This window comes from Botrytis byssoidea (assembly GCF_014898295.1).
Source record: "Botrytis byssoidea strain MUCL 94 chromosome Unknown BBYS_007, whole genome shotgun sequence".
NCBI classification, from domain to species: Eukaryota; Fungi; Ascomycota; class Leotiomycetes; order Helotiales; family Sclerotiniaceae; genus Botrytis; species Botrytis byssoidea.
Genome location: NW_024065848.1, coordinates 1,125,754 through 1,145,853, shown reverse-complemented (window position 1 = coordinate 1,145,853; position 20,100 = coordinate 1,125,754). Strand labels below are relative to the sequence as shown.

Genomic DNA, 20,100 nt, shown 5'->3' with positions numbered 1-20,100 from the left:
TTTTTTGGGTGCTGGTGGGAGGAAGGAAGGAACTACACGAGTGAAAAGATTGGAAATTGATTAAATTGATAAGATGACGATTCATTGTGGATTTGATGGTTGATCGTAATCGATTTAATCTGGATAATTGTTTCACAGAAAGAAGATCACAATAAAATGAGGCAATTGGTGTTACTACGAGCGGGGTAGGTGTTTGTTCATAGGAAAATCTATTTTGAGTCTGTGAGGTGGAGTTTTCATTCATTCTCGGCGGTGCTGGGAATTGATGGAGTTCAAATTATGAGTGTTCATCTATATTCTAAGATTTCTTGATTAGGTATATTCTAATAAGATTGATTAATTCGAAATTTAGATCTACTAATCAATTTTTGTTCTTGATCTTAGCTCTGCGATCGGATGTGAGTGTTCCTGTTATAGACTAGATATCACGGTGCAAGAGATAGGTACTAGATTAGATATATGATATTCTACAAGGAGGTTAAAGGTAGTGCTATGTAAGTGTGCCATATATAGGCAAAGATGACTAAGCATGTACTACGCTAGTGAACCCGTGACACTAGATGTATCAGCATATAAGCTACCCCTTTTTGCATACAAAATTCGTCTGTATGTAACCGTGCACTTTCTTTGTTTAATAATATAATTTTATAAAGTTTGAAAATTTAAAATTTTTATTATATAAATATTAGAAAATTTTAAATATTTATTGGAAAATGGAATTATTATAGTAGTTATTATAGAAATGATATTTTTATAGTGAAAATCGTAACAATTTCCACTTTCTTTATAAAATAATGGGAATTTTTATATAAATACTAGATTTAGAAAAAGCTTATTTTTTATTATTACCTTTTATTCTTTTTTTTCTTCAAAATAATGATCAGTTATTAAAACAAGAATATTGAAAAAGGTTTAATTTTGGTGTATTTTCAAGTGGCCCACATGCTGATATGGCCCATATGCTGATAAATTACGTTATCAGATCATAATTAGTCAAGTCATGTGATCATTGTCGAAACGTGGATAAATACACACCCTCGACACCTCCATTCATGATTGCTGAATGAATCTAGATTCAATCAACTCAGGAATTCGTTTGATGTCCGGAATACCCTCACAAAACGGAGAACGGCAAACGGTAAACGGATATAACCCATGATCTTATTGATTAGATGGCGGTCACACCATGGCGACGGAACTTTCCCTTTGGCTTGATATCCTGCGATCAAAAGAGTACGTTAACTATTCAATCTGAGGCTTACAAATAAGGGTCTTCAAGCCACACGGGACAGTTTGTGATCGCAACTCGAGTACGCTTAGAGTTAGCTCTTCTCGTTAAGCCTTTCTGCATAATAACCTTAAATACAAAAGTAATTGGATTTGGATCAAGAAACATCGATTTTCGCATGGGCATTCTTTTTTGGGTGTTTGTAGTCAGCAAACCAACCCTATTAAAATTCAAACAACCACGTATATTCGAGAATATTGCTGAGTTCGTCCAGAGTTACAAGGTTATAAAAGTCAAATAGATGAGATGATAGGATCTTACATGATCATCGGATGCTTGCGAAGGTCAATTGAGATGAATACGCGATTTGCGATTATGCTCTACCATGACAATGCAAACAATCTTGTCGCCAAGAAAATCTGGAGCATCTCTTTGTCAGCATTTTTCTCCTTTCGTGGGCTGATGTTTACAGATTGAAATATGCATTGGAGTTTTACGCAGTGAAATGAGTGATATAGCCAAGCGTTTTGGGGGAAATATGCTCGCCGTCAAGAGTTTGGAAAAAGTCAAGTATATTGTTTGCAGTGGACAAAGTACTATCTGCCAAGTGTACAGCCTTTGAGAACCCTTTTTCCTCGTGTCGAGATAATGCTTTACGGGATGGAGACATTGGAGAGGACAATGTCCGAATCTTGATGGGATTCTGGACAACATGATCAAGTAGGTCAACAGTATATAAGGACGATGAAAGTCTCGAGGTATTCTAACATCATCACTCATCAACTCATCTACTCATCCATTCATCACTCATTCACTCGTTTTCACAACACAGCTTACACTCAAGCAAATCAATCACCAACGCTCCTTCTAAAGTTATATCAATAACTTCATTTCAATCAATCATCATGGTTTCACTCAAGACCCTCGCTATCCTCATGCTCTCTGTTATCGCAGTTGATGCCGCAGGAGTCGTTGGCAAAGCTGAAGGTTTCGCTGCTAGTGCCAGGGGAGGTGGAAATGCTCCTGCTTTAATCCCAAAGGACATCAAAGAGCTTGTTACCTGGCTCTCTGATAACCAGCCCCGTACCATTGTCCTTGACAGGACCTGGGATTTCACCAACACTATGAAGACAAGAACAGAGAAAGGCTGCACGCCCCTCTCAAACACATGCACCAACGGTGCCGGACAAGATTCAGTCGATATCAATGGCTGGTGTGAACAGCCTGCAAATGCTAATCAAGCTCTTCCCAAGCCAACGATCACTTACGATGTCGCCGGTATTCCTCCAAATGCTATCAAGCTCGGTTCTCAAAAATCCATTGTTGGTGTTGGAGCTCTTGGAAAGATTAAGGGTAGAGGTTTCTACATTGCAGGTGCCAAGGACATCATTATCCAGAACGTTGAGTTCGTCGAGATGAACCCCAAGTACATTTGGGGTGGAGATGCTATCTCCGTTGATGGTACAGATCTTTTGTGGATCGATCACGTCAAGATCTCCAGAATTGGTCGTCAATTCATTACCATGGGACCAGGTGCTTCCAACCGTGTCTCCATTACCAACTCTGAGTTCGATGGTACTACTCTTTGGTCTGCTAAGTGCAACAACCACCATTACTGGACATTGTACTTCACTGGATCCCAGGATACTGTTACTTTCAAGGGTAACTACATCCACAACACCAGTGGTCGTGGACCCAAGGTTGGAGGCTTGCACTCATCAGTCACACCAAATGTCTTCCTCCAAGCTGCCAACAACTACTGGTCAAATGTCGCAGGAGGAAACGCATTCCAAATCGGCGAAGGAGCAAAGGTACTCGCTGAGGGTAACACTTTTGAGAATGTTGGCACACCTGTTGTCTTCGACATCACCAGCAACCCTCTTTGGTCTTCAAGCAGTGGCGTTGGAGGATGTGCTTCAATCCTTGGCCGTAACTGCCAAGCTAACAGCCTTGTTGCATCTGGATCTTTTGTTGGAACCAACACTAATGTTTTGACTGCTGCAAAGGGACTCACTCTTGCTGCTGTTGCTGATGTTTCAACCACCAAGGCTAATGTTCTTAAGAACGCTGGTATTGGAAAGATTTAAGCGATAAGCTGGAGAGGATAGATTGGAGGGGGCACAGGAGTAGAGAGTGAGATGGGAGTGATCCAGGCAACATATGTACAGGAGTCGTTATAATTAGATAGTTTGTCCTTTATTTGAAAAGTAGTTTGGAATTTAAGTTATAAGTACTGTTTTATATACTGAGTCTTTAAATGAATACATAAGTGAATATGATATGTTTTTTATTGAGATGAAATTTACTAATAAGAATTCAGATATATCGAAAGTATATTGGATGGGGATTTGTACTTTAAAGAAATAAAAAAATATAAGTTTTTTATAAGTTTTTCCAATATATTTTCCCAACAAGTTTTTTCAACAAGTATTTCTAATGAGTTCTTCTAATAAGCTTTTTACATAAAATTCTTTAATAACGTTTTTCTAAAAGCTTTTAAAATAAAAAATTTCATTAAGTTTTTCATTGTGAAAAACTTTTGATTTTACTTCATATGCTCTCGTTCTTCTATTTCTAAGTATATTATATTACTCTTTTAAATAAGACATTGTTTCAGCCTTCAATATTACCTTTAAGCTGTACTTCACGAGTAGAGAGCTCAGCGTAATAGCTCATGGTTTCTTTCTAGTTACGAAATGATAAGCAAGCGAGGGTTCATCAAGTTACAATTGGTAATATTTATTGAGATAGGTCGTCAATCACAAGCTAGTGTAAGAGTGTGCTAGGGATTGTGTTGGCTGATGCTGAGTTGATGTAATGGCTGGTGTAATGGTTGGTGTGATAGCTGGCATAACAATGTGATGACTGTCATGCATGGTTCTTAGTAGTGTGACCTGTCAAGTTTATTCAAAATATTATGGCCATTGGTAGATTCCTCGAGCTTGAATGACCCGAGGGTTTGGTTCAAGTTGTAGAGACGAACGACTAATTGGACACCTGCATGTTTATTCGCAACAGTTTGAGGGTGCCATGCATGCGTTCGATCACTCAAACATCTGCGTTGAGTGGTCAGAGATGGGCGCCAAGCAGGTTGATCGCAATGACTTGAACAGAATATATGATCTCTGTCTACTTTGGGCATATCATATTACGGCAAGGTAGTACTCTTACTGACGAAGCTTGTATTTCCTCCGAATTAGATAGATATAAGAAGGCAAGGGAAAAGCAGCTAATGGTTGAGTGCTCGCACTTAGCATTAGTTTTCCTACCTCCACAACAACACCGCCCAGGCCAATAAAACACCAAACAATTACACACAACTATCACTATCCACTCCCAAGTTCTTCTTCTACAGCAACATGACGGATCAAAACTACCCAGATCCAACTACGGTTAATAGTTCAGTGGACTCTAGCCAGACCCAGGTATGCTTGCCTCGTTGCCATCTCCTGTATGCTAAATTACTAATGAATACTCTATAGACGCAAGCCACGGCAAAGACAGTATCTGCTGATCCAGTTCCCATTTTCGAGAAGGCAATCCACATTAGTGGTTCTACAGCTGGCTCAACTGTCAAGGCTAAGATAGGCGGCGATGATAACAACGTTACTCCAGTCGACCAAACGTGGAGAGAATTGCCCTTATTCGTATCATTGGAGAGCATCGCGGAAAACATAGAGCTCTCACAAATGCGACTCTTAGAAAGATTATCAGATCTAGATCATCTATCATCATTGATAGCGACCATGCCCTTACCAATGAGTAGAATCTGGTCTGAGCAACTTTCTATGCTCTACAACGGAGTACAGCAAGACCGTGAGGCTATGAAGTCATTTATCGATCGCGTATGTCGGGATGTAGATGAAATAAGAGGTGAGGTTCAAAGATGGCATGACGTTGCGAAATCATTGGCTACTTGTCAACAGCCTGAGTGAGGCTTTGAGTACACGCCCAACTTCCAACTCTTCCCTAACACTCAACCTCTCTCAACTTGATCATTCACATCTCTGAAGGTTCAACCCTTGATGCAATATTCGGGATAGGTAGAGTCATACGATCCATGTGTTCTTGACGTATTCTGCAATTTCTATATCTTTCCCCTGTCTTTCTACTTTTTCATTCCGATGGAACCTTCGAGTCTTTTTTTATCCGTAAAATTTTGCAAGTTGGATTCACGTTTCTTGAGCCGCACAATGGAGGGAGTAAGTTTGTTTGGGTTGGTTAAGTAAAGTTAATCGGAGAATGAACTGCACGAAATTTTGAGATCCTATGTTGCACATGGCAAATTGGGGTGAGCTGTGAATGTGTCGAAACCAACATTCTCTCAAGTTGAGCTGGTGATGAGGTTCTTGCCTCGAAACCCCAAGCAATCGTCATCTTAGAAACGTATAATTTCCACCATTGATATTCTCAGGTACCAATACCAGTCATGTAAACTGTGCGAAGAATGCATCTAATCTTTCTTCATCGTTATGATGACCATGAACGCCCCACAATAAATTCACTTGACTCACGTCCATCAGCAACAATAACAACCAATCTGTACAACTTCCGCAAAATACAGAAATACACCTTCAAGTCTTCAAGTTTCCTCTGAAATGAAGAAAAAAATCTTAGAAGAACAAAAAAGCAAAACCTCACTAACCCCTTAGCTAGCAGGAGAATACCGCCCCGCGAGGATATTTTTACTCGTTCGATCTTGGCGTTTTACCACTCTACCACCAGACCGCACCATCTATGCGATCTGGTTGATGGGTTGGATCTAGATCGGTATACATCAGAAATGAAATCCGGGCAATGACAAGCATAAGTGGATTGGAATGAAAGGTAGATGTCAGTTTGTGCGTTTGCTCACTAGTATAAAGCTACATCTTGCATCATATCATGTCACATTTCTGACAATCTCTATAAATCAAAGGCTCTTATATCCGCTTATTTTGAGGGTGGATGCAAAAGTAGGTGGAAAATAAAAGAGGGGAGGGTTACTTTGATGTGGTTCGTAAATTATGATATGTTCAATGTTGACCCCAAAACAACAAATGCTATCTTGAAACATTAAATTTTAGAAAAACGCCAGGAATATTCACGAAATTATATTTTGTTCAATGTACAACGCTGGCCAAATAACAACAATGTGGTCAGTGATGGTAGACTTTTAAATAGTTAATTGTATCACTATTCAAGAAACTAAAAGAACAGGTAGAAATGCCAACTAGACATTCTCGATGTGAAAAAAGTCTCTTTCTTTTGCTTGCTTTGTGATGCCATATGCTTCAACCATAATAGTACAATTTCTCCCAACTCCAGTATTTTCCTGCGGTGCCTCGCTGTTCAATAATTTGTATGACCATTACTAGAATTCGACAGTCTTCAGGGAGCCCATCCATCGAACGCATCGATCTGCACCATATTCTCATTCTGCTGTCCTTTGAACACGAAACAAATCATCCGTATGATAATATCCTTAATAATTTACGTGCCAGTAATTCAACCCTGAACGCCAAAGTCCACATCATCTGTCCATTTCTCAACTCTGAACATATACCACTATCTGTCTATCTCCTCTCGTCCCGATTTCCCCCTGGTGGAGGCATGCCCGGAAACCCTTGGCCACCCGGTGGTGGCATTCCTGGGAAGCCCCCTGGTGGGGGAACTGGGAATTGGAAATTAGGTGGCAAGCCGCCTGGAGGAGGAAATGGCATTCCAGCAGGCATACCAGGCATACCCGGGAATGGTGGCATAGGTGGTGCACCAGGTTGTCCAGGTAAAGGAGGCATTGGGAAACCTCTTGCGCCTGGCGGAGGGAATGGCATACCGCCTGGACCAGATGATGGAGGGAAAGGTGGTGGGACGCCTCCAGGGAAATTGGCTGGTGGGAAAGGTGGAAAAGGTGCCGAAGCTGCTGGATTGTGGAGCATAGGGTTCGAAGAAGATTGACCTTCGGCGGCATAGGAAGATGTGATGGAATCGATTACAGATTGGGCTTTTTCGTGACCGATTTCTAAGATTAGGACAATGGATTAGTTTACTTATACTTTGGTGATTGTGGAGAGGGAGAAGCATACGTTGATAGTAATCGACAACATTGCGCAAGTGATTACGTCCACTGTTATGAGCTTTACGCACACTCATCGAGTCGTGAGTGAGGTAGACATCGCAATAATCGCCTTTAAAGATGTGTTAGCAAGCTGTTCGCGAAGATGGAGATGGAGCTCGAATAGTCGCAATTCGCACGGCGCGTTGATTTTAAACTTACAGAAGACTGTAAGAGTAGTTAGCACATGAAATAGAGTCGCAAATGTTCGTAAACTTACAGAAGAATTTTGGCATTTTGGCGGTACTCAATATCTCAAGTATTGTTATTGTCGTTGAAGTTAAAGGTTCAAAGATGCCCAAATCCAAATCTAGAAGTTCAAACTTCGACGACACGTGACTCAAGATTTCACATCCCTGTAGAGTACCCCGAACCTTACACGTCGTCTAAATCTTTGGATTACCGCGATCTGGTTCTTGAGTCTCGAGAGCTCCATTTACACATATCTTTCGGAGCCCCTTGTTTTCCACTCAATCGATTCGGCTTTACACATCATGGCATACACAAGGACATTTCTGCAAGCACTTTGCAGTTTCTTTCTGGTACTAGCAGTTGCGGAAGCACTGAAATTCGACATTGACGCTTACCACAAAGGAGACAAGAAGGCAGAGAGATGTATTAGGAATTTTGTGGCTAAGGATACTTTGGTGGTGGTTACTGCTACCATTGATGGTTCAAAGGGGGATGGCATGCAAGTCGATATGCATGTACGTTTTTATGCAATTGGTCGAAGAAGGTCTGGACGCATGCTGACATGAAGGATAGATTAAAGATGCCGTTGGAAATGAATATGGAAAACCAAAGGATATTGTAGGCGAAAAGAGAATGGCCTTCACATCTCACGCCGATGCGTCATTTGATGTTTGCTTCTACAATTACTTTACAGCCTGTTCGTTGCCGCCCTTTCTTCATTCTCATCGCAGCCAGTACTAATTACATGCAGCAAACCGTGTTAACAATCCCCGCCGCCACGTTGAACTCGATATTGACATTGGAGCCGATGCCAAAGATTGGTCTGCCGTTCAAGCTACAGAAAAACTTAAGCCAGTCGAAACCGAATTACGGCGCATTGAGGAAATGGTCGCAGAAATTGTTGCGGAAATGGAATATCTTAGACACAGAGAACAGAAATTGAGAGACACAAATGAGAGCACGAATAACAGAGTTAAATGGTTTGCATTTGGAACTATGGGAATGTTGGTATCATTGGGAGCTTGGCAGATTATCTATTTGAGGGCGTATTTCAGGTATGTTTTTGAAATTGTCATGGAAAAGTTATTTAATGCTAATAAACTGGGAACAGATCAAAGCATCTTATTTAGACACGAGTATTATGGTTGTTATGAGGATGGCGGCTTTTGGGTTGAGCTTTCTCAGCAAATAAACCCCTGTTTTACTAGAATGCGAAGACATCTGTGAAATGAAATACGATTATTAAAAAAGCTATCCATAATCTCAGCAAGAAGCTGCTCCTGTTACTTGATTTCTGTCGCATTTTTCATTTTGGTTGATTGAGAGAAAGTCCCCAGAAGTTTGAGGTTCATATCTCCCACGTATTACTCAAGTCAACTGCTATTTTGGGTAGCGTCATCATCTTCACGCAGTAGCAGATACAATCGAAACGGCACTGCTTTCATAATAGAGTCACAAGTTGTTTGATTGTCTACTTTCTGATCGCTTTTGATTTTGCACCACGAAAAGGGTAGCAGAGGACGCAAGTCTCAGAAGAAAAGTTGGGGTCAGGGATTAAGGAGGAAGCATATTATTTCAGCATGCGGTAAAAATTCAGATTTACAGTCACGTATCACAACTTTTAATTGGATTTGATATCAAAGTGTAAACTCTGATCAACTTGAAAATGAGAATCACGGTTTAGGCCGGCTTATCTTGAAAGGCCATGGTTCCCCGCCTAGTGCAACCACACATTGATTGCTCTATCCGGGTACCGATTCGCTGATATTTAGACTGAACTATCACTTCTGCGAGTGTATTCTTTTCAGGCAACGTGCAGATCTTTTGGGGTGAAACTTTGGGGTTCCCTCGCAGATCAGATTCTCAGCCCGAGAAGGTTAATTCCATCTGTTTTGCGCCAAGATCCAAAATTTCAGAGCACGAAATTCTTAGCAACGGCTAAAACTGTTGCGATATTGTATGCAGCTCTGGTAGCTACAAATATAGAGTAGACATACAAAATCAATAACCACAAATACGAATACTTTGAAGGCTCCATAATCACCACCGAGGCGATACCAACAAAACAATGTCCAAGTGTATGTTGCATAACTGATACACTGGATGTCCTTCGCCCGGGGCTGGGCGCATTAAGGGACAGAATTCAACAAGTTTATGTACAGTGAAAATCGATAGCACTCAGTATACCTGTAGTGACGGTAAATCTGCCCAGAAGGCCAGTGGCTAGCTGATGAATTTTAGTCGGTAAGTGGCTAGAAATGCAACCCATGAAGATGTAAGTTGCGTGCTGCTTTGGTTCGGTTGCTTCGGATAATGTCTGGTGGTGTTACTGAAATCGGTAGCTATTGCATATACTGTGTTTCGTAGTAGCATCGTCGCACTATTCATGACTTACCAGAATGAAAAATGCCTTCATCTTGGCTTCGTAGCTTCCACCTGCCATTCGACCAGCCAGAAAGTTCTCTGCTTAGTTTTTGTATTTGCAATTCGCAATTAATCGGACGGTCGTCCAAGGTTCAACCACAGCCTTTTGACAGCCCAGAAAGTTTCCTATCTGCGTATCAAAATCCCTCATATAGCCGGAAATTCATGCCATCTATTATGCAGGGCCAAGGGAAAAAATCATCGGAGGCGTTTGAATACAGCTGAAGATCAGCTAGAAATCGTGGGGTACAATGAGACATAATGGGGGCTTTGATGAACCAAGTTAATGCATTACCCATTGAGAATTGTCTATAAGAAGAGTGAAAGTTTCCGAGCTTTTGAACTTGATTGCTTCAGCGGCTCCTCTTACATTGACTTTCTCACATATTCACATATTCACATATTCACATATTCACATATTCACATATTCACATATTCACATAACATTAAACTTTTCAATAGGCCACCTCGAACTCCTGCTCAAGTAGTCCAAGACCTCACCAAACTGCCTGCTTATGGCGTTCCATATCAAGTTCCCACTGGGACAGTGGCGTTATATCAGGATCCCAACTACACTGGTGCGAGGTCCGACCTTCGCCTCAATGACTACACGCCCAACAAGCGTCATGTAGTCCCAGATGCCCAGTATAACAAGACCAGTAACATATTATGGAACTTACCAGTCGGTGTGCTAGTCACTTTAGTTCGTGGCTGGGCTCCAGGAGAGGATGGGAAAAAGGTCGTCGACCTAAGCTATGGCAACACATGCCTTGGTCTCGTCGGTACCGGAACAACGGAAGGATGTGAATTATGGACTAGTGGTATCAATAACGACCTATCCTTTTTCCTTTGGAGAAATGTCGATCTAAGCATTGGTGCCGTCGAACTCTTCGCCGATGGCAACTTCACTGGAAGACGTACGACAATTTTCCTAAGCGAATGGTAATCTGGAAAGGTCCATTCGTTCAGAAATTGGGGAATGAACAATACTTGCTCATCACGTAAGTCTCATAGATTCATAACCCACACTCATCGCCCGGTTACATTCCTCAGTCTCTTACTTCAATTTTATATTTAATTTTTGGTATTGTTTTCTCTGCAGACATCTTCAATTGCATTTTCTTCATGGAAACCCTCCTTAACAAGCAATCACTAACTTTCCTATCTTGCAGTCCGCTGGAAGTCACTTGGAGATCGGCAAACAGTCACACTGTATGATGCCGAAGACGGTAACGGCACTGCATACAATAACGTCAAGGGCTGGGGCGATATAAAAGAGGTCCCATTTATGTGGGAAGTCCGCTTCAACGATTGCATCAGCTCTTTCCGATGGGACAGGGTTGTTCCCAAGAAAGAGATTATCGCCCCATTCAACCTCATGACGAGCAGTGCAGACAACGCCTCAGGCCTCACCTCGGTTTCCTAAGGAGTCAACAACAGTACCGAGGTACAGCCCATAGCTGTATCGCTTAACAATTCGAATTCACAAACTGTCACTGTGGAAACCTCAGATCAACATGTTGCAGGCATCTCGTCGACATTCTCTCAGACGTTCTCTGCAGGGGCTGAAGGTATTGCAACATCTTCAACTCAATGGTCGGTATCGGTCAATTATTCCTATACGCGAACCAATACTTCGACCAGGAGTCAAACTAAAACTGTCGATTTGAATATCACTCAAACCGTCAACGCACCCCCAAAGACTAGATACAAGGCTACTTTGCTGGTAACGATAGGCCAGCTCCCCGCTACGGAGTATGTAACAACAGCTCAACGCTGGTATGAGCAGCCGGTTGCCAACTCACAGATTGATTACGCAAATAACAGCTGGTATAAGAGAACTGAGGAGGTCCGACTCACTCTTACTGGTAGCTTGGCATGCAGAACTTTCGTGGACATGCAGACCACGCCACTCTAAGTTACTTAGACCATGTAAGCTTTACTTGAGTGCTCATCCGCAGACTTGGAGACGTGGAGGATTGAATGTCTCGTACCCTCTTTTTTCATTGGTCGAATAGTCTTGATTTTGTTCTCTTTGAAGGAAATAGTGAACTGTTGAAGTTGGACCACACAAGGAAAGTTGAACATTTGGAATCACCTATATGGATCACGCTCATTTTTACGCTCAATTAGTTATTCCGTAGTTTCTGCAATGCCATTATCTATTGCATGCATGGCTTTTGCTGGCTTATATGGATGGTAGTTTGAAGACCCTCCTCCAGATCCTCCATTGGAGATCGTCTCCGTAAAGGTCTACCCTCCCTACTGGTTCACATTGAATACACTCATATCAAGTTTAGCAACACCATACCCCCGGATTATTGAGCAAAAATATCCTGATATAGACTTCTGTCATTCTAGCGCGTCTTTCACATCAAACTTTTAACCTCCTATCTCGATATCTGATATGATGGCCCCGAAACTTTCAAGTCGCACCTGTGTTCCTGCAATTCATAATAGTCTCCTCTCATTTTACTAGTTGATTCCCATCACCTCATTTTCTTTCGCACACATCACTCTATCTCCAAACCCCCTCAACTTCAATATTCACCCACACTTCGATTCGTTCAGAATCCGACTGTGTGACTGCCGATAATACCCTATTAGCGAATCCTTTTATGCAATACTTATACCGAAATGTATTCACTCCTACTCAAGCAAACAGGCCATCGAAAACAAAACGAGGTAAGTCGACGAGGAATAAGATCCAGAGGTCTCATTTACTTCTGAAATACAAATAGCCAGTCTACCAAACCATGCGGAGGGTTTCGAGTCGTCCAAGTTTGGTGCTGAGTGCTTTTGCTGAGATATTTAATTGAATGAAAATGGTGATTTCATTGCTATCAAGGAGAAGTTCGATATAATGGTTCTTCCAGATGCAAGATGAGACAGTAAGATGACAGTACTATGTCAGATTGATAGCGGTATTAACGATAGTGATGGATATAATAGTAATGAATATGAATTAATTATATATCGACGCAAATAGCTTCATCAAAAATACCAACCATCGCATCATCATATCCTCCTTAAATGTTCTCCAACAAACAGAGAAATCCAGTACATATATACATACGCAAAAGCTCCCAAGAACAAGTTGAACAACCAACTCATCTGATTAAATTCATCCAGAAACCATATGCGTAGGGTATATAGAGATAAGCCACAAGCAAAAATCTTTCCTCCCAACGACAAAATCAAGAACTAGTTCTTGTAGATACACATTCTCTTCCGGATTTGGAATACACACATACATCTCAATCCTATCGTAATACTCACAAATATGAAATACCAAGTATCAAGCAAGCAAACATGCTAATAATCCTATTTTGCAAGTATGACATATTATATATAAAGAAATAGAAATAGAAAATGAAAAGGAAACACTCCTTTAAAATTCAAATGGGATTTATATGTATCTATCTTGTATATATTTCAATGTATTGACTCGTTCTTAGTCTTTACAGTTCTACAAACTTGATGTAAACCCTTTTTTCCTCTTCCTCTTCCTCACCTCTTGTCACCTCTCCTCATCTAATCACTCCATCTAATCACTCCATCCAACATTCAACATCCAACACCTTATACCACACAAACCTAGTAGAAACCATTCATACATACACAACCTCTATTACATATTACAACTCCAAGATTTCCATTCTTACAAGTAAGTATAACCTTGGAAATCTCTAGAACTACATTCATATGATACTTATTGATATAATAAAGGAATATACTATTCTCTAGACTTATTATTATCATTATTCCCAAATTCCGATATCTGGGAATTTTCCTATTATTTATCGTATCATATACGTAAATACAGAAATAGAAATAGAAATAGAAATAGAAATAGAAATAGAAATAGAAATATAAAGATTCGAGATCCAATATTCGACACCCACCTATATATACACCCATCTCAACTGACTAAACCCAACACAAATGCATCATTCTAGAATTCCCATTACTAATAAACACGTAGTGAATCAAAGATATACACATATACATATAAGATATCAGACACCCCAATCACAAACAATAATTCGCTCAGATCATATCCATACAGAAATTCAAAATAAGCATCTAGTATTTCCTAATATAAACGAAAAATAGAATTGGTAATATAAATTCTCAATTTCTCAATTATAGGGATTCAGGGGTTCTATACCGACCGCTGTAATATTACCTCGTGTAAAACAGTCGTTTATCAAACCTCACTTGGTAGAACGTGAGGTGTTTTATTAATGTGCTATTGAATGAATACTAGGTAGGTATGTGGTTTAGTTGAAAAACGTTGTGATTGTTGTGTTATTATTGATTATATTACTAGTTGAATTGATCCTTCGAATTATATCGGATCGATAATAAATTAAATATAGAATGAACAAACAAACAAGCAAGCGAATAAACAAACTCTATCTACCAGCCCTTCGCAATTCACAATATCTCAATAAATAAGTCGGTCGTCCATTCTCGATCTGCTTCTTCAAATCGCGTTACGCAAAAATTGTACATATCTTGTAAAGTCGCGATTACGTGCCATACCTACTGAGCGGAACCAACTACCGAGTGGGATCGTGCAGAATGACAGCGGGCGGGTACGTAGAATGGATGGGCCTGCCTGAGACAATCTTATCAACGGAGGGGAGCCGCATCCAGGGAAATCCGAGAGCGGAGACCCTCATCTTACCATCCATCGATGGGGTAACAGGGTTGGTGGAGGGAGAGATAGCAAAGCACATCATTGATAACCCGCTTGTAGCCGCACTGCACTACGCCAATGTTGATGTGTGTTCGAAAAGAGTATTTATATAAGTTTTCGTTTCACAGAGTTGGAGGTGTATTTTGCTGTATGGTAAATTGTAATGAACGAGGGAAGAATAATCCATACGTTCGGCTTTTTGAGTTCGTGAAAAAGGAATACGAGATCGTATCAGAAATTCGTGAAGTGAAAATTAAAGTATGGAGCCGTTGGACGCCCTGAGCCCCCCGTGGTGGAACACCATCTGTCGCATGCGAGTTTCTAGAAATACTCTAGAAAAGATACGGTATCACCGATTCAAATTTCACAATATGAAAAGCGCAGGACATACGTTGGAAGTGTCGAGACTTCAAGACAAACGACAGACCGCCATGAATGCGGAAAAACGGTGTGTGTACTGAGAAACAAATACCAAGCAATATTACAGGATACTTCCACGAAATGTTGGGTATGATTTTTCCAGGCCCAATGGCAAGCTGCTGGTCTTGGTACCTGCGTGAATAAGGTACAGAAAAGCGTTGAAACCTGCAAACCGACTGATTCCGACAACTATATGGTAATGAATGAAGGCAAATGGACAAACAAAGAAATGAGTCGCGAGCACACCCGAAAAGTACGACCTCGCCTGTTAGTCGGTGTCAGAAAGGGGCTTGGCCTCGAGGATGGCTAAATGCAGTTCTGTCATGTAGAACCCTAAGAATATTGAGTTGAAGGAGATGCCGATTTGAAGATGTAATTCAGGTACCATTGCCAAGATGTTGAAGATTTATTCAGGGGAAGGAGATGTAAGATGTTACTATTGAATCCATTGATAATAAACTTTTCGAGGAATGCCACGAAAGAAATCTAAAATGGATGAAAGGGAAAACGGGTTAATGTCTCAAGGACTTTTCCCAATGGGATAAATTTAGAGCCGGATTGTAGATCACATGATGAAACCCGACAAATTGTATTTCCCTCCTATTGGATTCAATTCATCCAACCATACGAAAGTAAATTCTGATTCTTATTCTTCTTCTGGAAAAAGCATAGGCGAGATCGGACGACGGCATCGATGATTAGATGGGACGCTTACGAACTGGGCTTAATCAACCCAATCAGATGCTAATCTTCTTATCAGAATCCATGACTTCTGTTACTCAAGATCTCGGCCAGACCAAAGATTCTTTGACCTTGAACCGAATCATATCATCCCAACATTCCAATACCTCCATCCTTTATCCCGTAAAAAGCAATCTATTTGTAAAGCCACGCCATAGATTCGGCCATTTCCACTCTTTGTTTGGTCTCGAGAATCATGAATCCCTCTTACGGTCTTTGATAGCGTGCGAGCGTGGGTAGTATCAGATAGAGGCAATGATAAACCGGGGGAGGTTAAAAACCTTTTTACGTTACTATTGATTGGCTATAGACAGATTGGGCGAGATGTGCATGGTGTTGTTGTTTGTGTGGGGGACCTCTTCCACGGTTCCCACGATGGATGCATGCATGTAGTCTGTATGTGTTCGATAGAGTCGAGAGACCAGACCTTTTTCTTGCCATCTCTGCAATGTCTGGGTTTGTCAGACCCTGTTTGCGTGGTTTTCGGTGGTGAAACACGATATCAGGAAAAAGAGAATTCCATTCGAAAGGGCAGAAGATGATGGTGAGACATTTTCACCCATGTGAACGGTATGGAATGGCTGAAAGCTGGCTGAAAGATTCTCCCGTCTTGTACCGTCTTGTCGATACGATATGTATAGTATAGTATATCAATTTGCGTGGGATTTGACTTGCCTGACTTGATTGACTCGATTGGGTCAAAAATGATAATCACGATAGTTGAACCGGCTCGGCGACAGCGATAGCATGATGGAAACACGGATTGAATTTTTTGCAGATCCTTTGAATTTGTATGGACGGACACATTTGACCAAGCTACTTTTTTGCATTGCATTTCATTCTCGGACCAGGAAATGTACTACACTCGTACTAGGGAGACGGACTAATATAGTATGCATTGCCCCTGGATTGTGACGATGCGGAACAATTTGCGAAAAGGGAACGTCAAGATGCAAAGAAAGAAGGTAGGAATTGTTTGAGTATTTGGTTCCAGGAGGATTATTTTTGCGGTTTTTTTTGGGTTTTGACTTTTTGGATTTTCACACAATTATCTTAATAGACGGTGATATGAAGATGATTGCCACATATAATTTTACATCATACTAGCTAGTTACATGATACCTGATACCTGATACCTAAAGACTGGATGACAGGGAATGTTTCAAGGATGCATCTTTTAGTCTATAGAGTAATATATGCCTCACAAGTTGCAACTTTGTACGGCGGATATGTATCCAAAGGGATTGATGGTAAGATACATGGGATGACCATAAAGGGGACTGGGGATGGATGTAGATGTAGTCTAAGACGGTAAAAGTAACAAACAAACAAACAAATAGATAGTATATTATAATGATAGTACATTGTATATTAATGTTAGTTCATGGTTGGTATTGGGGGGTGAGTGAGTGGACGGGTGAGTGGGTGAATGAGTGAATGGGGGATTTGAACGAAGAAAAGATTGATATCCATATCGATATCGATATCGATATCAGATATGGAGGGAGGAGGGAGGAGGGAGGAGGGAGGAGGGAGGAGGGAGGAGGGAGGAGGTAGGTGGTAAAGGTAGGTATCTAGATTGTAATGAATAAAGGAATCTCTTTCAACTTGTATAGTTATTGTAACCAAATGCATCTCATTCCTTCAAACACCTGTCCCTGACGCCCAATATCAAGAATGAGAACTAAAATCATCTTACAATATATGACCACCTACCTACTTTGTAATGTACATACGTAGATAGTAGATACTACTGTAGATAGCAGATAGCAGATACCAGATACTAGATAGTAAATAGCAGATACTAGATACCAGATACCAGATACTAGATGGTAAATACCAGATACTAGATAGATGAATCTTTCTTGACATCTTTCCCTCTTATTACTCCATATGAAATCATCCATTTCATAAGCCCATCCACCATCCCATCCACCACCCGCGCAACACCCCCCTCCACAAATTCCACAATGTATCTTTTGCTCCGCCCATGAGAAGCACCAAGAGTCATAGTTCCAATTTTATTTCATTTGCTTGATTGAATTCTGGTGATTCATTTGTTTCTTTCCATTCTAATTAGGTACTGGATACTCTATTGATTTACTTAATTGCTGTTTAATCTTCACCTTCACTATTGCAACGCCTCTCAATCTTTAATCCGACCCCTGGTACATTATTCATTCTTGCCATCCTCGCCATCCTCAGCCATTTTGACCCAGGTATTCACCGTCTGCAGCCTGCAGGGCGTAGGTGTATGAGCCACGAGCGTCGAACGTACAAAAAGTTCTTCTTCCTTTAGCCGATACCTAGGTAGTCCCCACTCTTATCTACGCTGACAATCATAGCCAATTCTATTTCTATTTCTGTTTCCATTTCTGTTTCTATTTCCATTTCCATTTCCCAAAAATCTACCTAGGTAGTGAATTTAAGAAAATCACACACATACATAAACATTCCCAGTTCCTCCTTCATACCTTTTCTCTTTCTCTCTCTTCCCCAAATCCCCCACACTCTTCTTTCCTACTCTTAGGACTTTTTAAGTCTATCAACAACAACCACAAAACAACAACAACAACAACAACAACAACAATCACCACCACCACCACTTTACATCTCTCGATTCTTTGCTTTTGAAGCATTCTTCTCTATTTTTCTCTCTTTATTTCTCTCTCCCATATTCTCATAATAAATCCGCAATCATGGCTGGCTCAACAACTGTTTCCTATACGGCGAACGTAAGTTTTTCCATTCCTACAAAGATAACCCCAATCTTGGTGCTGCACAACCATACCCCGCTATCGGCGCAACAAAACAGATCACTAACCTGCACTTTTAAATCTTACAGCTCATGAAATACATGGCGCTCGACCAGAAGGGATCTGCCATGGCAGAGTAAGCTAATTAATGGAATACTTTTTTCCCCTCTTTCAAAATCTAATCCTTTACAAAGGTACATCTGGATCGATTCCACTGGCGGTACCCGTTCCAAGTCAAAGGTGAGCAAAATAAATCCAACACACACATACCCGCGGCTTTGCGCCTCAACTCAATCCTCAATAAAAATTTCAAAAAATACCTCAAATGAGTCATGCACTAATATCATATTTCTATTTACAGACTCTCACCAAGATCCCAGAGAGCGGTCAATTCACTCTCGATGATCTCCCAGAATGGAACTTCGACGGTAGTTCGACAGGTCAAGCCCCCGGTGACAACTCAGATGTCTACCTCCGTCCCGTCGCAATCTTCCCAGATCCATTCCGTGGTGCCCCAAACATCTTGGTCTTGACCGAGTGCTGGGATCCCGATGGAACCCCAAACAAGTTCAACTACCGTCATGAGGCTGCCAAGCTCATGGAGGCACACAAGTCACACGAGCCATGGTTCGGTTTGGAGCAAGAGTACACTCTCCTCGATATGTCCGATAGACCTTACGGATGGCCAGTAAATGGTTTCCCAGGTCCTCAAGGCCCATACTACTGTGGTGTTGGTACTGGCAAGGTTTTCTGCAGAGATATTGTCGAGGCTCACTACAAGGCATGCTTGAATGCTGGCATCAAGATCTCCGGTACCAACGCCGAGGTTATGCCAGCTCAATGGGAGTTCCAAGTTGGTCCTTGCGATGGCATCGAAAGTGGGTACTCCCCTGTTTCCAACATCAATCTGAATAATCACTAACTCTTGTTTTAGTGGGTGACCACCTCTGGTTGGCTCGTTTCCTCCTCAATCGCGTCGCTGAGGAATTCGGCGCCAAGATCTCTTTCCACCCCAAGCCAATTCCAGGTGACTGGAACGGTGCTGGTCTCCACTCCAACTTCTCAAGTGCTGAGATGCGTGTAGAGGGAGGCATGAAGCACATTGAGGCTGCTATCAAGAAGCTTGAGGGTCGCCACAAGGAGCACATTGCAGTTTACGGAGATGACAACGCCATGCGTCTTACTGGTAGACACGAGACCGGTTCCATCGACAGTTTCACTTATGGTGTTGCCAACCGTGGTGCATCCATTCGTATTCCAAGAGAGTGTGGTGCCAAAGGCTACGGATACTTTGAGGATAGAAGACCCGCTTCAAATGCCGACCCATATCAAATTACTGGTATTATGATGGAGACTGTAAGTTTAATTTATAATCAAGTGGCAAATGAATTCGACTAACCAAGTTATAGATTTTCGGTGGACTCGATGGTACTGAGGTTAAGAAATAGATTGTTTTTTGCGTGTAACAATGGTTGGGTGGGAGAAAGTTGATAATGGCTTGGCGATATGGTCTATTTTCGTTGCATTTTGAAGGTCAAAT

At 41.3% G+C, this 20,100-nt stretch overlaps 7 protein-coding genes across 7 annotated transcripts; 6 read left to right on the top strand and 1 right to left on the bottom strand.

Annotated features, from left to right (window-relative positions):
- Positions 1-2,133: 2,133 nt before the first annotated feature.
- On the top strand, positions 2,134-3,315 carry EAE97_004404 (uncharacterized protein; the record flags this gene model as incomplete). Its single annotated transcript, XM_038874916.1, has 1 exon — positions 2,134-3,315. One exon carries the CDS (start codon positions 2,134-2,136, stop codon positions 3,313-3,315), a length of 1,182 nt encoding a protein of 393 aa, XP_038734360.1.
- Positions 3,316-4,398: 1,083 nt separating this feature from the next.
- On the top strand, positions 4,399-5,778 carry EAE97_004403 (uncharacterized protein). Its single transcript, XM_038874915.1, has 2 exons — positions 4,399-4,653; positions 4,711-5,778. The coding sequence occupies exons 1-2, from the start codon at positions 4,588-4,590 to the stop codon at positions 5,161-5,163; spliced, it is 519 nt and encodes a 172-aa protein (XP_038734359.1). The 5' UTR covers positions 4,399-4,587; the 3' UTR covers positions 5,164-5,778.
- A 1,005-nt stretch (positions 5,779-6,783) lies between these two features.
- EAE97_004402 (uncharacterized protein) lies at positions 6,784-7,558 on the bottom strand (the record flags this gene model as incomplete). Its single annotated transcript, XM_038874914.1, has 3 exons — positions 6,784-7,229; positions 7,294-7,395; positions 7,543-7,558. 3 exons carry the CDS (start codon positions 7,556-7,558, stop codon positions 6,784-6,786), a joined length of 564 nt encoding a protein of 187 aa, XP_038734358.1.
- Positions 7,559-7,816: 258 nt separating this feature from the next.
- On the top strand, positions 7,817-8,644 carry EAE97_004401 (uncharacterized protein; the record flags this gene model as incomplete). The annotated part of the gene is made up of 4 exons (XM_038874913.1): positions 7,817-8,029; positions 8,088-8,211; positions 8,266-8,569; positions 8,626-8,644. 4 exons carry the CDS (start codon positions 7,817-7,819, stop codon positions 8,642-8,644), a joined length of 660 nt encoding a protein of 219 aa, XP_038734357.1.
- A 1,128-nt stretch (positions 8,645-9,772) lies between these two features.
- Positions 9,773-11,856, top strand: EAE97_004400 (uncharacterized protein; the record flags this gene model as incomplete). The annotated part of the gene is made up of 4 exons (XM_038874912.1): positions 9,773-9,789; positions 10,401-10,855; positions 11,111-11,326; positions 11,399-11,856. The coding sequence occupies 4 exons, from the start codon at positions 9,773-9,775 to the stop codon at positions 11,854-11,856; spliced, it is 1,146 nt and encodes a 381-aa protein (XP_038734356.1).
- Positions 11,857-15,014: 3,158 nt separating this feature from the next.
- Positions 15,015-15,373, top strand: EAE97_004399 (uncharacterized protein; the record flags this gene model as incomplete). Its single annotated transcript, XM_038874911.1, has 3 exons — positions 15,015-15,091; positions 15,131-15,146; positions 15,167-15,373. The coding sequence occupies 3 exons, from the start codon at positions 15,015-15,017 to the stop codon at positions 15,371-15,373; spliced, it is 300 nt and encodes a 99-aa protein (XP_038734355.1).
- A 3,130-nt stretch (positions 15,374-18,503) lies between these two features.
- EAE97_004398 (uncharacterized protein) lies at positions 18,504-20,008 on the top strand (the record flags this gene model as incomplete). The annotated part of the gene is made up of 6 exons (XM_038874910.1): positions 18,504-18,539; positions 18,650-18,696; positions 18,755-18,800; positions 18,922-19,438; positions 19,495-19,916; positions 19,970-20,008. 6 exons carry the CDS (start codon positions 18,504-18,506, stop codon positions 20,006-20,008), a joined length of 1,107 nt encoding a protein of 368 aa, XP_038734354.1.
- Between the last annotated feature and the right edge of the window lie 92 nt (positions 20,009-20,100).

Bases quoted from the DNA above. Each gene is read 5' to 3' on its own strand.
- EAE97_004403 (XM_038874915.1), top strand. From the start codon at position 4,588: ATGACGGATCAAAACTACCCAGATCCAACTACGGTTAATAGTTCAGTG. The intron at 4,654-4,710 runs GTATGCTTGCCT...AATACTCTATAG, and splicing joins TGGACTCTAGCCAGACCCAG to ACGCAAGCCACGGCAAAGAC.